The sequence below is a fragment of the Oratosquilla oratoria genome, chromosome 21, assembly GCF_046742065.1.
Source record: "Oratosquilla oratoria isolate Oo_2021 chromosome 21, ASM4674206v1, whole genome shotgun sequence".
Classification (NCBI taxonomy): domain Eukaryota; kingdom Metazoa; phylum Arthropoda; class Malacostraca; order Stomatopoda; family Squillidae; genus Oratosquilla; species Oratosquilla oratoria.
Genome location: NC_134797.1, coordinates 18,425,425 through 18,441,867, shown reverse-complemented (window position 1 = coordinate 18,441,867; position 16,443 = coordinate 18,425,425). Strand labels below are relative to the sequence as shown.

Sequence of the window (16,443 nt, the reverse complement as noted above, 5' to 3'; positions counted from 1 at the left end):
CTATTTATAGAATCATGAAAGGAATGGAAATCCCAGATAGAGATTTATTAAAATGGGACAATGGAAAAACAAGAGGACATGAAAAGAAACTCAAAAAGGATAATTATAGGAGAGATCTGAAAAAGAATAGCTTCCCACATACTGTAGAGTGGTGGATACCTGAAACAAATTAGATAAGGAAACAGTGTGTATAAACACTATTCAAGATTTTAAGAAAATCTTGATGCTGAAAACAAAGATGGGTCACCACGAGCATATAGCTCCCTTCCCGTATAATACTACAGTATTAGATTTATATGAGGTCTGTGATTGAGATAAATTTCATATCACTCCCCAATCACTTCTGGTCCATTTCAAATCATGTCTTGAACTCCATAAAAGGGGTCCGATGTCGTGCCGAATACCTAGTGACCTTTGACCCCTCATTGCCAAAGGTCTATGGGAGGTACATCTTCCCCTTAACTGAAGTGAAAATGTTGCACAATACATATAATAGATAAGCCCCATACATGGGAATTAGAGATGGATAATACACCAGAACCAATACTCAAGATGGAGAAGTTATCAGGTGGTAAATAAAAAGATTAATGATAAAAATGATATATCGGTAATTCAACATTCCTTTAGAGGGTAGTCAACCATACTTGGTCCTATGGCATTGAGTGTCTTACACAATGTTTTATATGATATTTTTGTATATATAAAAAAAAAATGATAGGCCACTCTATCTAAATGGAAAAGTAAAGTTGTATAATTTGTTATGCATGCTTTCATATACTTAAACATTCTAGAATACAGATTTCATACAGCTTGATATGCTTAATTGCTGTATTTCAATCTTAATCTTAAGTCTACAGCTATTATTTCACTAATTTAACTGAGACCATAACCACAGATATCTATATTAACTTGTAATGACAGCTTATTTACTCTAAAAATGCCTCTGTCAGGATTTATTCCTGACAGGTGCCAAAGCTAAGGCCTGTGGTACCCCAGTAGTCACTCTCTTCTGTCTAACATTTCATCTGTTACTACTATTCCCTTGACTTCTCACAGGAATGCACCCATAGGGTTACAAAGAGCAGGATGGTACCACACTCCATCCCATTTTAGCCATGTTTATGACTTAAGTGGCAAGACTTGGTGGCAGTATTCTTTCTAGGGAGAAGAAGTGGTACAAGACAGTATTAATAGGGAGTTTGACAGCATAACAGAGGGTCAGTTACAGTACAATGAAGTAGCATAATTTCTCTATGATTAGAAATTTCCTTGGACATAGACAAAACTATGTGAGGCTCTAGTCCACAGGAGCACCCCATATAGGCTCTAAAGAATCAATTGCATGTTACTGCATAGTTTATACTGCACAATAACATACAGCCAGTATCCCAGATGGGGTATGGTAGGGGTTACTAGATTGGATAAAGTGAGAAATGAGGAGGTAAGGAGAAGAGCAGGAGTGGAAAGGGAGATGGCAGATAGGGCTGAAGAAATATTATTGGGATGGTTTGGATACATAGAAAGAATGAGTGATGAAAAATTAGTGAAAGTGGTGTGAAAGGCAGAGATAGAGGGAGTGAACTTGAGAGGATTACCGAGGATGAAATGGATGGATGGGGTGAAGGGGGCATTGAACTAGAGGGGAATATCTGTTGAGCAAGGAAGGGAGAAGGCAGGAGATAGGAATGAGTAGAGAGTGTGTATAGACGATACTGTTATGCAAGGAAAGGATGGGGGGTAGAGAGTGCTTATGTATGAATGATATTTTGACTCAGCCCGAAGAGATTTCTCCCAGTCCTCTCTTTTTCTGCATGAGGGGAGGAGGGGTGCTGATTAAGCAAAGTGGCCTTGCTGTGGGTGTACTGTGTCATCCTACATTGCCTCTGACCCATGGTAGTGGGCGGGATACAGGGATGACCCGTCATCCATAAGGAGCTAAGATGAGAAGGAGGAAAGGGTGGTGGGTGAGAGTGGAATGGGTGGGAGTAGTTACGTGACTTGGCTACCTCGCTTGTAAGGGGGAAAAAGCTCTTGGCATATAGATAGACTACTATTTTCATACATTTATCACTTAGTCTTTAAGGCCTCCTATGTTTTCAAACTTCCATATCAGTGTTCAGTCTTTTGTTCAGCAGTTTGTCAAATACCTTTTCCATACATACATACATATACCAAAGGCTTTTTCCCCCTACATGGAGGGTAGCCAAAAAGAAAAAGGCATAGAAACCACTCCCACCCATTCCATTTCCTATATATTCCCCTCCCCTCCACCCTCCTCCCTCCCTCTTATCTTGGCACCTCCTGGATGACGGGTCATCCCTGCATCCTGTCCACTGCCCTGGGTCAGAAGCAGTGTCGCAAGACACAGCACATCCACAGCAAGACCGCTTCATAAATTTGGCGACCCCCCCCCTCTCAGTCCCCTCATGCAGGAAAGGAGAAGACGGGGAGAAATCCCTTCGGGCTGTGTCAATTTTTTTCCTCATGCATACTTCCTCACCCCCCATCCCCCACCCACTCCCCCTCATGCATCACAGCATCATCTATACACAACCCCTCTCCATTCACCCCTATTTTCTGTCCTCTCCAATCCTTCCTCCACAGACATTCCTCTCTTTTGTAATGCTCCTTTCACCCCATCCATCCATCTCATCCTAGGACGCCCCCCTCATATTCACTCCTTCCACCTCTGCCTTCCACACTTCTTTTACTAATCTTTCTTCACTCATTCTTTCCATGTGTCCAAACCATCCTAATACCCTTTCATCAACCCTATCTCCCAGTTCCCTTTCCATCCTTGTTCTCCTCCTCACCTCCTCATTTCTTACTCTAGTCTAGTAACCCCTATCATACTTCTCAGACATTTCATCTCAAATACATTCAAACTCCTCTCTTCCTCTCTCATGTTCCATGTTTCTGCCTTTTCAAAATCCAAATATACGCAATCCATTCATTCCTCTCATGCTGCACATCAACCTCTCTCAAATAAAAATTATCAGGTTGGTTACATAAGACTTTCCTTTTCTAAATCCAGACTGACCGCTAACCAAGATTTCTTTCTCCTCCAAGTATTTCATTCATATATCTTTTACAATCTTTACACACATTTATGCTATCATAATGTTCAAGAACTCTGATCTATAATTTAGCAGTACCTCCGTTTCCTTTAGATAATGATAATACATTTTCAGATTTCCAGTTCAATGGCAGCTTTCACAGTTCCAGAGAACATGCCATTAACTAATGTACTTTATCCACTGATTATTCTTTACACATTAATATTAAATTTGAGATCCCGTCTCATCATGAGGCTTTTCTCACCTCCCATTTAAACACTTTGTTTACTTCTACTGGCATGCTTCTGCAAGCTCCTCTTCCATATTGAATACTAACTTGAATTTTTTATTCATTATTTCAGCTTGCATTGTTGTATCTTATCTATTTATTTTATTTATTTATTTGTTTATATTTAATTCATTAGGGGATAGAGAGGGGTGGTCACTGATTAAGTGAAGCAGCATTGATGTGGATGTACTGTGTCTTGCAACATTGCGTTTGACCCAGGGCAGTTGGCAGATGCAGGGATGACCCGACATCCATGAGGAGCTGAGATGGGAGTGGTGGAGGGGAGTGAAACGGGTGGGAATAAGTACATGCCTCTGACTTAGCTACCTCCCTTATAAAGGGGAAAAAGCTCTAGTTATATAGATAGAAATTTATTTATATTGTTTTTATTCATATATACATTTATTTATTAAATCAGGAAATAATACATGACAAGGATAAATAAGTGTTACCTGTAATCTAAGATAATATGCCTCTGGGGGACCAATAATGGATATATGCATGAGGTGGTCCTGCAGGATGGACAGTGAAGATGCCCATTTTCAAAATTTATCAACCTCCTCACTTCCATCATGAGATGCAGCTTCTTGAATTGGGCCTACAATTTCCCTATCAACTTCAACTGTATTCTTACATTTTTTCACACATAGAAGGCTGACAACCAGTGACTGCTATCCTCTCCCTATCACACAGACAACAGTCCAAATTTTCTTCCCAGAGAGATGCGTGGTTCCAAGGACCATTGCCAGCCACTGTGGGACTGTGGGTTCTCCACTTAGTGAAGCTGAAGGCAACAATTGATTGACTGATGCCTCAGAGGAAGTAGTTACATATTTAACTTAGTGGTAGTTGCCAGATCCCAGGCCTGGTAGATTTACCTACTTATATCTTTACCTGCTTACAATATACAGGAAAGGAGCCACACATGGGGTCATGTCTTTTTCTCCAATTAACAAACCTAGTTTTAAAGTCACTTATTGGTTACCTTGGGCTACATATGTTCCCCATACTGAGTAACAAAATTAGAGCTAACAATTATGGACAGATTTGTAACATGGTAACATTTTACAGAATCCTCATGTTCTCATAATATTATTCATTCCTGTCTATTCAGATTTGGAGATGGAATTGGTGAAGGCTTCATTTGTGCTGGGGATCCAAAAGGTAGCAAGGATTCTTGTAGGGTAAGTTAAGAAGACATAAAAACAAATCAACCTGTGGTAACCAATAAAAAAATGAAGAAAAAGCACACCAGTGTCAAAAATGTCTATCTATCTATCCCTTATAAGGAAGGTAGTCAAGTTAAAAGGCACATATCCATTCCCACCCATTCCACTCCCATCCACTACCCTTTCCTCCCTCTCATCTTAGATAGATAGAAACTCCAGAGGAAAGAGAAAAACTGAGAGTTCATGGAACAACAGATAAAGGAAGAACAGGGAGAAATGGTGTAGATGCTAAAAAAGTAGAAGTGATCATTAGGAATCTAGTACTGTAGATATAAAGAAATGTATCATAGTTTCAGGGTGGAAAACATGTTATGCAAAATGCCAGACAAATTATATTAGCAATAAAGAGGGGCATGAACACTAAAATTAAGTTCAGGTCACAAGTTTCAATAAACCCAATTATCAATAGCACATGGTAATTAGCTGACAAGAAGTTCAAGAGTATTCAAATAAAGCAAGATGCAATTGAAGAGGTAAATATTAAGGAGTTAGTCAGTAAAGAAAGAAAATTACCAAAAATTGGAGCAAGAGAAGCAATATTTTCCCAGCATTTTAGATCAGAAACTGAAATGTTGTAAAATGAAATAAGAAGAAAAAATATATTAATCAATATATTGTCTTCTCTTTTTCTGCATAAGGTAACAGAGGGGTAGTCCCTAATTAAATGAAGTGGCCTTCTTGCTGTGGATATGCTGCGTCTTGCTACATTGCTTCTGACCCAAGGCAGTGGGTGAGATGCAGGGACGACCCATCATCTAGAAAGAACCAAGAAAAAAGGGATGGAGGGGTGGTGAATGGGAGTGGAGTATGTGGGGATGAAATGTGTATTACTTAGTTTACCTTGTTGTATTTTGCGGGAAGGGGAGCTATGCTCGTGGTGTCCCGCCTTTGTATCTCGTATCTCACAATGTCTAGTTTACTTTTAAACTCATGAATGGTTTTTGCGCCTACTATTTCATTATCCAGTTTGTTCCAAGTGTCCACTACTCTATGTGGAAAACTGTTTTTCTTCAGTTCTCTTCTGTAGCTATGTTTTTTTTTTTTTTTTCTTTCCATGTCCTCTTGTGATTCTCTTGTCCCAGTTTAGTAAGTCCTCTCTATCAAGTATCTCTATGCCTTTCATGATTCTTTAGATGGTCAGTAGGTCACCTCTCTCTCTTCTTTGCTCTAGAGTCGGTAACTCCAGTTTAGCCAATCTCTCCTCATATGATAGGTTTGCAAGTGCAGGTGCCATTTTTGTTGCTGCTCTCTGGATTCTATTTTCTTTCTATTCTTTTTGGTACTGGGTGTGGGAGTAGATTTATGCCTTTGACTTTGACAGCCTTCCTTGTAAGGGGGAAAAAACTGTTGGTATATGTATATATGCCCTGGTTCTTTCTAGTAGGAAACACATGTCCCCCTCAGAATGTTATCAGCATCTACAATATGTCCTTCTTCCCCGCTATATACAAGGAGGGTAAGAGGATAATGCAACAGATTATAAGGAGAAACATTAATCCCACTGAAGTCAACACCAGAATTAACTTGATAATTTATTTTCAGAACAAAAACACCTCAAACCTACTCGAGAAATTACACCAAGCAGATTATCAATGGGTTTAAGAAATCTTATGTTGTATTTACCTAGTTGTATTTTACGGGAAGGGGAGCTACGCTCCTGGTGTCCCACCTTTCTATCTTGCAGTGTCTAGTTTGCTCTTAAATTCGTGAATGGTTTTTGCACACACTATTTTTTTGTCCAGTTTGTTTCAAGTGTCCACCACTCTGTGTGGAAAACTGTTTTTCTTCAGATTTCTTGTATAACTATGTTTTTTGAGTTTCTTTCCATGTCCTTTTGTGTTTCTCTTGTCCCAATTTAACAAGTCCTCTCTATCAAGTATTTCTGTGCCCTTCATGATTCTATGGATGGTCAGTAGGTTGCCTCTCTTCTTTGCTTCAAAATCGGTAACACCAATTTAGCCAGTCTCTCCTCATATAACAAATTTAAAAGTGCTGGAGCCATTTTTGTGGTTGCTCTCTGGATTCTTTCAATTTTCTTTATATTCTTTTTGGTATTGGTGACCACAGTATTGCTACATATTCTAGTCTAGGCCTTATCAGTGTGACTAATATTTTTTAATCATTTCTTCATTCAAATATGTAAATGCCACTTTTATTGATCTTAGCAAGTTAGAGGATTATCCAACGATTTTTGTTTATTTGTTTATCAGAGGACATGTCATTTAAGATAATTACTCCCAGATCTTTTTCAGATCCCACTTTCTTTACCTCTTTAGTTCCAATTTCATATTGTCTTGATATTGTATGTTATTTTATTTTTTACTTCTTAATGTTGAAGTCCACTTCCCATTTCTGACTCCACTTCCAAACCTTATTCAGGTCTTCCTGTAGTGATTCGCAATCCATTTTGGTTTTTACTTTCCTCAACAATTTAGCATCATGTGCAAAGAAGTTCATGTAACATTACACATCATCCATGTCATTCAAATAAATAGCAAACATTGGAGCCAATACAGAACCTTGTGGAACTCCACTAATCACTTCCTTCCAACCTGAATATTTTTCTTTGAGTACTACTCTCATCTTTCTACCATTCAGGAAGTCCTCCATCCAGTTTAGCAGGTTACCTTGTATCCCTCCTATATTTTCCAATTCTTTTTAATAATTTTTTCTGTGGTACCTTGTCAAAAGCTTTTTGTAAGTCCAAGAAAACACAATCAGCCTATCCATCCCTTTCTCATATCTATTAGTCTTGAGTAAAACCAGATTAAATTTGTGGTACATGATCTTCCCTGTCTGAACCCAAATTGTCTTGGGTTTATTATATTATTTTCTTTCGTGTTTTACCCATCTATTATTGATAATTTTCTCACAAATTTTGGCTATAGTGCTTGTTAGTGAGACCGGTATATAGTCAGTTGGTTCTTCCTTGTTTCCTCCTTTATAATGGTACAATGTTGGCATTTTTCCAGTCTTATGGTATTTTTCTTTCTTTAAGTGAGCAACTTATTATGTTATATATTTTGTCCATTAGTTCTTCTTTACATTCTTTTAGAATCCAATTTGCAATTCCATCCAGGCCATGCAATTTCCTAACATCAAGGTTTGTTAAATGTTCCATTATTTCTTTTTGTGTTATTATTTCGCTCATAGGGGGAGATCGCACTTCACTTCCTTTGTCCCAGTATAAGTACTCATGCAAATTTGGGGACTGTGCAACCCATCCTACTACCTATATCGGCATGGCCACCACGAGGCTCTCATGTCATCTGTCATACCACCTAACCTCGGGAGCTCCTAAGAACCACCACAGCAAAGTCCATAAAGCGAGATTAAGGAGGGAAGACCTGGTACAGAATACAGAAATTACAAATTACAATAAAGACCCATGACAAATACCCATCCTAGAGGCTTTATACAAATTATGTCTGCTACTCCACAGCATGACATACTTAGAAATATTAAGGTTACTGTCTATAGAAGGCAAGATTACTCTAAGAAAAAGAGAAAAACACAACAAGAAACTTTGTCACAACAAGCTTGCCATTCATTTTAATGAAATATATATATATATATATACACATATACATATACACATGCTCCAAAAGGTCTTTTACCCCTTATAAGGGGATGGATCAAGGAATACACCCATCCTTCACCCATCTCACATCCATCCATCCTTTTGTTATTCCCTCTTAGCTTCTTGTGGATGAAGGGTCATCCCTGTATCTTGCCAACTGCTGAGATCAGAAGGAATACAGCAAGGTCATGATGATTTTTTATTAATATAATTATCATATTTTTATTATATTGTGCCTTTTCCATAATATTCATTTTCTTTTAATTATCACATCATTTTACCTCACAAACATGGCATCTTATCCTTTTAATGGTAATGTTTTTCCTGATAATTATATATGTAGTTGCTCATGCTTTTCTTAGATCAACAATAAACTTTTTTCTGGTATTGTAGGGTGACAGTGGGGGTCCATTGATGTACAACAGGTATGGTCGATACATCCTGGCTGGGATTGTAACTGCAGGACTTGGATGTGGTCATGCTCACTATCCAGGAATATACACAGATGTTGTGACACACCTGCAGTGGATATGTGACACAGCTTTCTGAAAGGGGTGTGTATTGTAATTTTTATCGCGGTAAGTGTGGCACATTCTTATATATCCAAAAGAATTGGGACAGTATTTAAAAAAAAAAAAAGTACAGACTAATGGTGTTTAGTGTAATTATATGAATACAGTAAAGCAAGTTAATCAGTTGTTGACTTGAGCTTCACTAAGTGGAAAACCTGTAGCCCTACAGTAGCTGACAATGGTTCTCAGAACTTCCCACAGATCTTTCTGGGAATAAACTTTGTGCTATTGCCTATGTTGTATCAGTGTGGAACTCTTTCTGTCACCAGCTCAAAGTGGTGGGGAGAGGAGAGTTATTGCTGGTTGTTAGCTCTTTATGTGTGAAAAAGTGTAAAAGAAATACGGTTTAGTTGATAAAGAGAGATCTTTGGCCCAGTTCAGAGATTGAGTGCCAGCCCCACAGGGCTGAACTGCCTGATGGAGGTGAGGGGTTTAATGGGTTTTGAAAATGGACAGCCTTACTTTCCATTTTGCAGGACCACCAGATGTAGGTAACTGCCATTGGTCCCAGTAAAGGAAACCCATATGGCATGCTGTCAACGATACATATACCAAAAAAGGTCCTTTCCCCCTTATATGGGGCACTCACCCACCTTTCGCCCATCCCACACCCAATTTTTAGCCCTTCTATTTTAGCTCCTTGTGGATAAAGAATTATACCAATCCCTTGCCCATTGCTCAAGCCAGAAGCATTGCAGTAAGACACAGCACCTCCACAGCAGGGCCCAGCAGCCAAGACTGGTTTACCTCCATTGACTTATTACATAGCAGCCCTCCTTCCATCATTCACTCCAGAAATTACAGAGCAGGCTGCATCAGTTTATCATTCATTTACAACCACTCTCTACTCACACCTATCTCTTGCTTTCTTCCTTCCATGCTCAACAGACATTACCCTTATACCCAGAGCCCCTTCCCTTCACCTTGTCCATCCATCCCTTTTTCATTCTTCCCCTCAAGTTCACTACATCCACCTGTCATCCATTCTCATTTTGCTTGTCTGTCATTACTCATTCTTTCCATATGAGAAAACCATCCCACTATTCTTTGATCAACCCTACCTGGCAGCCCTTTTTTCACCTCATTTCTCAACCTATCCATTCTTGTAACCCCCACCATACTTCTTAAACACATCTCAAACACACATAAAATCTTTCTTTTTGTCTCCCCTAAATTTCAAGTGTTGTAGGTAAATGACCTCTTTCTACAGTCTTCCCTTTGTGTTGATCTCCATATACCTATTTCTCATGATCCTTTTCACTCCACCAAGACATTTATTTGCTTTCCTTACTCTGTAATTTACCTCCACCCCCTCTTCTCCATTCCCTGCTATATGTGACCCTAAGTATTTAAAGTTTTACTTTCTCTAGCCTATCTTAATACCTCCAACTCAGTGCCATCCTCTCTTGTACATCGTATCTTTACTTTTGCCCACCTTTACTTTAAACTTTCATATCTTATATACTTTCCTAAACACTGCTGTTAGCTGCCGAAGACCCACCTCTGACCAAGCCACGAGTGCAGTGTCATCTGCAAACAAGAACTGGCTCATCTCCCACTTATGATTTCCAAACTCTATACCTTTGACTCCCCCACCCTATCCATGTACAGGTAAACGTCGACTTACGATGGCCGCGACTTACGATTGTTCGACTTTACGATGACGACGACGACGACGACGATATGATAATTTAACCCCTTCCATACGGTGCTGCACACGTAGGCGTCATGAGGAGCAAGTGGATTCGCGACGCTGCCATATCGGCGTCTTGATTATATTTATTGTAGTCGCCCCTGTGTTTTTACATTCTCTCAAATGTGCCCTAAATCCTATTCTCTGTGGTTTTCAAAATTCGCGGGTGAAAGAGAGAACGATCGATAAAAGCGGTGACTATATTTTATGATGCGAGTATTATTACGTCACGTCGTACGGCTGGCATTGGCTGCTGCCCGCGAGATTTAAGTCCCGTACTGAAAATACATATTATAGTGTTTGAATATGGTAAAAAGGATAAAAATAATTAAATAAACTACTGTACATGTTTAATAGGCTATATTCAGTATCTCTGGTGGTTAATATACAGGTAGGCTAGGTACAGTGACCACGGAACAGAGTGGGGATCGACTTACGATGAGATCGTCTTACGATGGCTCTATCGAAACCTAATGCCATCGTAAGTCGACGTTTACCTGTATATGTTGAACAACCATGGTGACATAACACAACCCTGGTGCAGTCCCACCTTAACCACTTCCATACAGTTACGCCTACGTAGGCGTCATGAGGAGCAAGTGGGTACGCGATGATGCCGACGTCGGCGTCTTGATTATATTTATTGTAGTCGTACCTACGTAACCTTCATTCTCTCTAAACTGGCTTCATCATATTTTCTATGGTTATCAAAATTCACGGGTGAAAGAGAACGAATGATTGAGCACTGACTTTATTTTTTATAATGCAATTATTGACGCAACCTCGCACGTCGGGCAGCTAATGCTGCCAGACGTGCGATGTACCCCGGAGTGAAGAGGTTAATTCAAACTACTCACTCCATTCACTGCCCTAACACAAGCTTGACTACGTGTAAAATCTTTTGACTACCTTGGCAGCCTTCCCCTTGTCTCATACACCTGCAACAACTTTCCTAATACCTTCCTGACATCCCTGTCATATGTATTCTCCAAATTCTCTCAACATCCTCTCACTCCCAATTACATTCATATTTTTCTATTATCCTTTGTATAGTGGAAGTGTACATATTCGTACAATCCTGTCTTGTTCATTCTTCGCCCAGACACATATTAAACAACCTCACCAGCCACCCCACTATAACTGATCCTCCCTTCATCAGACACTCCACCTGACATCCATCAAACCCAGGTGCTTTATCAGCTTTCATCATTTTCAGTACTCCTTGTATATCTCATGTTTTCCCATATCCCTGACATTTTCTGCTACCATCACATTTCCCAAGCATTTTCCTCTGCCACAGTTAATCAATCCCTAACCTCCTCCACTTTGAATAAATCTCCAAAATACTCTACCCATCTTCCCCTTACCAATTTCACTTCCATTAACCCCTTCAATACAATGACGCCTACGTAGGCGTCATGAGGAGCAAGTGGGTACGTGAGGATGCTGATGTCGGCGTCTTGATTATATATATTGTAGTTGTACCTGCGTGACCCCCATACTCTGTAAACTGGCTTCATCATATTTTCTATGGTTATCAAAATTCACGGGTGAAAGAGAACGAGCAATACAGCGGTAACTTTTTTATAATGCGAGTATTATGACGCAACATCGCACGTCTGGCAGCCAATGCTGCCTCGTGAGATTTTGGCCCATAGTGAAGGGGTTAACATTTGTTTGCACCCTTTAAATTTTTCTCTCCACATGACTTTTCCCTCCCCTCTGTAAACTTCCTTCCAAAATATCTTTCTTCTTCTCTCTGTTCTCTGTCAAACTCTTACTCCACTTTCCATCTCCAGTGGTTGCCTCCCTCACCTTACATTTTTTCTCTCACCTCTTCTTTCTATATCTCTCATATGCTTCCCTAGTTCCACTTTCCAATCCTTTTAAGCCCTCTTCTTTTCCTAAATTACCTCTTCATCCCACCATTTGCTGCCACTCCCATCCTACACATCCCATATGGAGTATATATTAATTGCACTGTTGTCTTCATCAGTGTTCTTTTAATGTTGACACTAACCTGAAAGTAATTTTGATGTCTTTGGTACCAATCAGATTCTATATACTGTATATCCGACTTCATCCCCCTCATAAGGGAGGTAGCCAGCCAAGGTATGCACCAATTCCTACTCATCCCACTCTCATCTGTCACCCAGAAAATTCAAGGGATGTGACCAACATAATTCATGAACATCAACTCTAGCCATGTGGGCATATGGCATGCTTCTCTGGTGTTGATAAACCATGAAATATAAAGGTTCCACAAGTCAAAAAGTGTTGCAGAAAGCATACATACATATACCAAAGGCTTTTGATAAGCCTTACAACAGTGATGATCAAATTTAATTTACTTAGTAAACTAAATTGAACCATAAACTAGGTATTAGTCCCTTCCATATGATGATGCCTATGTAGGTGTTGAGGTACAAGCATAAGGAAGCTGGTGTTGCTACCTTAATGATATTATGTGGTTTTAGCCAAGTAACCCCCAAAGTCTGTGGTTATTGATATCCAGTGAAAGAGAACAAGTAATGCAGCTGCAACTTTATATTTGATAATGTGAGTATTGTGATGCATCATCGTGCATCTGGCAGCTAATGCTGCTTACGAGAATTTGACTTGTATTGAAGAGGTCAAGAGCCACAGATCTATGTCAAGTTAGCTCTTAATTCAAGGTAAACATTAACATTTGAGTCACCACTATAAGTCATTGGAAAATGAATTGTGTAACTGTAGAAGGGAAATGAAAATACTGTTGTCAACTAATATGAATTTATTATATTACACAACTTAGTTATCTTTACCTATTTGTTTACAGGATTGAGGTCTCACCTACATCCCATTTTGTTTTTACTTCAGCTTTATTTTATTTATTTATTTATTATTTGAGGAAGGACGGTAGAGGACAGAAGACAGGGGTGAATGGAGAATGGTTGTGTATGGATGGTGTTGTGATAGCATGAGGTGGAATGGTCGGGTGGATGGGGGGTGAGGTAGTATGTGTGAGCAAAATTTGACGCAGCCCGAAGGGATTTCTCCCCGTCCTCTCATTTTATGCAATGGGGGGATGGAGAGGGGGGGTCGCCGATTTAATGAAGCGGCCTTGCTGTGGATGTGCTGTGTCTTGCGACACTGCCTCTGACCCAGGGCAGTGGACAAGGTGCAGGGATGACCCGTCATTCAGGAGGTGCTAAGATAAGAGGGAGGGTGGAGGGTAGTGGAGTGTATTCAGGGATGGAATGGGTGGGAATGATTTTATGCCTTTTTCTTTTTGGCTACCCCCCCTTGTAAGGGGGAAAAAGCCTTGGTATATGTATGTATGTATGTATTTTCTATATACATATTTTTTGTCACTCTTAAATGGGAAAGTGAGTTTTGGTATTTGTATGCAACCCTTGTATGCTCTGTTCATACATTCCTGATTTGTACTTATGTGCATGTAAGTGAATCTTTCACTTTTCATTTACAGGCAAACTGACTTAGCTTCATATTCCATTTCATACAATTCTCTTATGTCAGGGATCAATGATGGAAATGTGTTAGTGAAGGTCATGAAGATGGACTGTGGAGAGAACCATCTCCTCACTGCCCATCTTCAAAGCACATTACCCTCACCTCCACCTGTAGTTGCAACTTGAAGGTGCTTAAACTTGTCTTGAGCCAGGTCTAAGATACATCTCAAATTACTTTTTTTTTTTCCCATTCTTTATTCATGAAAAGAGCTTACACCCAATAACAGTTTCCCTCCTCCTACTAGCCAGTGGCACAGCAGATATCTATGAGGGGGTGTTGAGAATGGTTACTGGCTACCGTGGGGCTGCAGGTTTCCATGTAATGAAAATTGAGACAAATTGTTATATCATTAGTTTGTAATGACAGCCTTTAACTCTTAAAAGCATCTTATCTATTACATACATACATATACCAAAGGTTTTTCCCTTACAAGGGAGGTAGCCAAAAAACAAAGACATAAAATCCACTTTCACCCATTCCATCCCCACATACTCCATTCCTTTCCACCCCCCCTCTCTCCCTCGTATCTTGGCTCCTCATAGATGACAGGTCATCCCTGCACCTCGCCCACTGCTCTGGGTCAGAAGCAGTGTCGCAAGACATAGCACACCCACTTCTCCGTTCTTCCATGAAGAAATGAAGATGGGGAGAAATCCCTTCAGGCTGTGTCAATTTATTTTTCACACATATTCCCTCACACCCTAGCCTCCACTCACTCCCATTCATCTAATGTTAATTGGGTCAGCATTATATTTGAGATGATTTTTTTGTACCTGGTTATGTTAAACAGTATTTACAGTCAAGCCATCCTTATAATATCCTCCAAGTTTAATTCAGACGTATGGGGACCTCCATGCTCACGGGGCGGAACCACCACCTTCAATGTTTTCGAGCTAGTAACAGAATCCGGTAGATGGCACCCTCTGTCTAGCCTTGAAAGCAGAATACTGGAATTGGACCTTTACGTCCCTTTAACTGAGGGTATTTAATCGTGTGCTGTGGCGAGCGAGAGTCATGATGAGGTATACAAACTCCATGCTCAAAGGGGTACTTAGCTGAGGTAGCCAGCCAATCACCACACCGGCTAGTGTCCTGCCTGCCTGCTCAGCCAATCACAGTGCCACTCCGAGTCTCTCACGCCTCCCTGCCTCAGTACACACACGTGGTGAGTTAAAGGGTGCCCACCTGTTGTTTCTGGACCATTATTTTCTTATGGATATAGAGTGAATTTTGTTGTCATTGATTTTTCTATAAAATACTTAATAATTATTTACATCACAAAAACACTTATAAAACATGAACCAATAAGAGTTTTAAGCTGAAATTTTCTGGGATTCTTAGTTGTAATACACTTGTTGACTGTGCCAAAAATGAATAAAATCGTATGATAAACACTTACACACAGAATTACCCCTGGATTTTGACATTTTTTCATTGAAAGAAAAACTCTTGAAAAAATATATATATATTTACACCATGGAATTTTCTCCTTGCAAGCTATCTTTACATACCAAATAACTTTACGGTTTTTTTCTTCATTGTGTAATTGTCATTTAGGGAAGCTCGCTGGCTGAGCGGGTTAGGGCGTCGTTACTTGCGGCAAAGGTCGAGGGGATGACAGTTCGAATCCTGCCACCGGCGAAGTTGAACCAAGGGCATGATTCATTAAATTCCATGCTACAAAGCCCTCTGTGAGGGGCATCATCCTAGCCTCCAATAAGGGGAAGTTTGTGACGTTTAACTACAATTTCATACATACATATAGTTTGACTTTAAACACGTTTTTCTCGAAATTTGGTTTTTGGCACATACGTCCCTTGAGTACGGAGGTCCCCATATGCATATAACTTTTGGGAGAGAATCCTATTGTTACCCTCACCTCTATATACAAGTGGGGGCAGTAGCCAAGATCTTTATCACCTTTGACTCCACGTTTTTGCACAAGGAACTTGAAACAACAATTATTATCAGAGTTCATGTTTCTTCATGTCATATTTCCATGTTTATATAACATGGAAGGGTGTGAATATTCTTACAGGTGTTCATGTACAAAATGTTATGATTAAAGCATGAGTCTTCCCCTTAACAGAAAAAAATCATCTGACATCAGGCAAAACAAAGATATAACATCACCTGAACTGACAAGATTAACACAATCATGATAAGGAATATTTGTCAATCACTTCTTGAATTTGACCAACTATTCACAAAAGCATAATATTTACTTATCAGAGCTGAATTCATGAAAAAGATACAGGATATGACAAGAATGATCCCATTGTGTAACTTTCAGCTAAGTGAATACATCCTGTGGGTGCAAAAATATACAAAGAAATATGGACTTCTTTGTAATAATTGTTTATAATTAGTCATTCATTCTGTTGTCTCAGTTCTTCCTTGCAGGAGACTTGCAACCCCCAGAAAATTGGCCATAGGCTCTGGTTCAGTGCATCGGCTCATTGAAGAGATTTTGTATAATTTTGAGTGCAAGGCAGCATAAGATAATATGTC

At 39.6% G+C, this 16,443-nt stretch overlaps 1 protein-coding gene across 2 annotated transcripts in view; it reads left to right on the top strand.

Moving 5' to 3' along the window:
• LOC143036725 (venom protease-like) overlaps positions 1-15,935 on the top strand; it is a 62,459-nt gene extending 46,524 nt beyond the window's left edge. For both annotated transcript variants that reach the window (XM_076204377.1, XM_076204376.1), the window contains 2 exons: positions 4,460-4,529; positions 8,548-15,935. In XM_076204377.1, coding sequence (XP_076060492.1) covers positions 4,460-4,529; positions 8,548-8,703 — 226 coding nt within the window. In that variant the 3' untranslated portion in view covers positions 8,704-15,935. The remainder of the gene's footprint in view (positions 1-4,459; positions 4,530-8,547) is intronic.
• Positions 15,936-16,443: the final 508 nt, after the last annotated feature.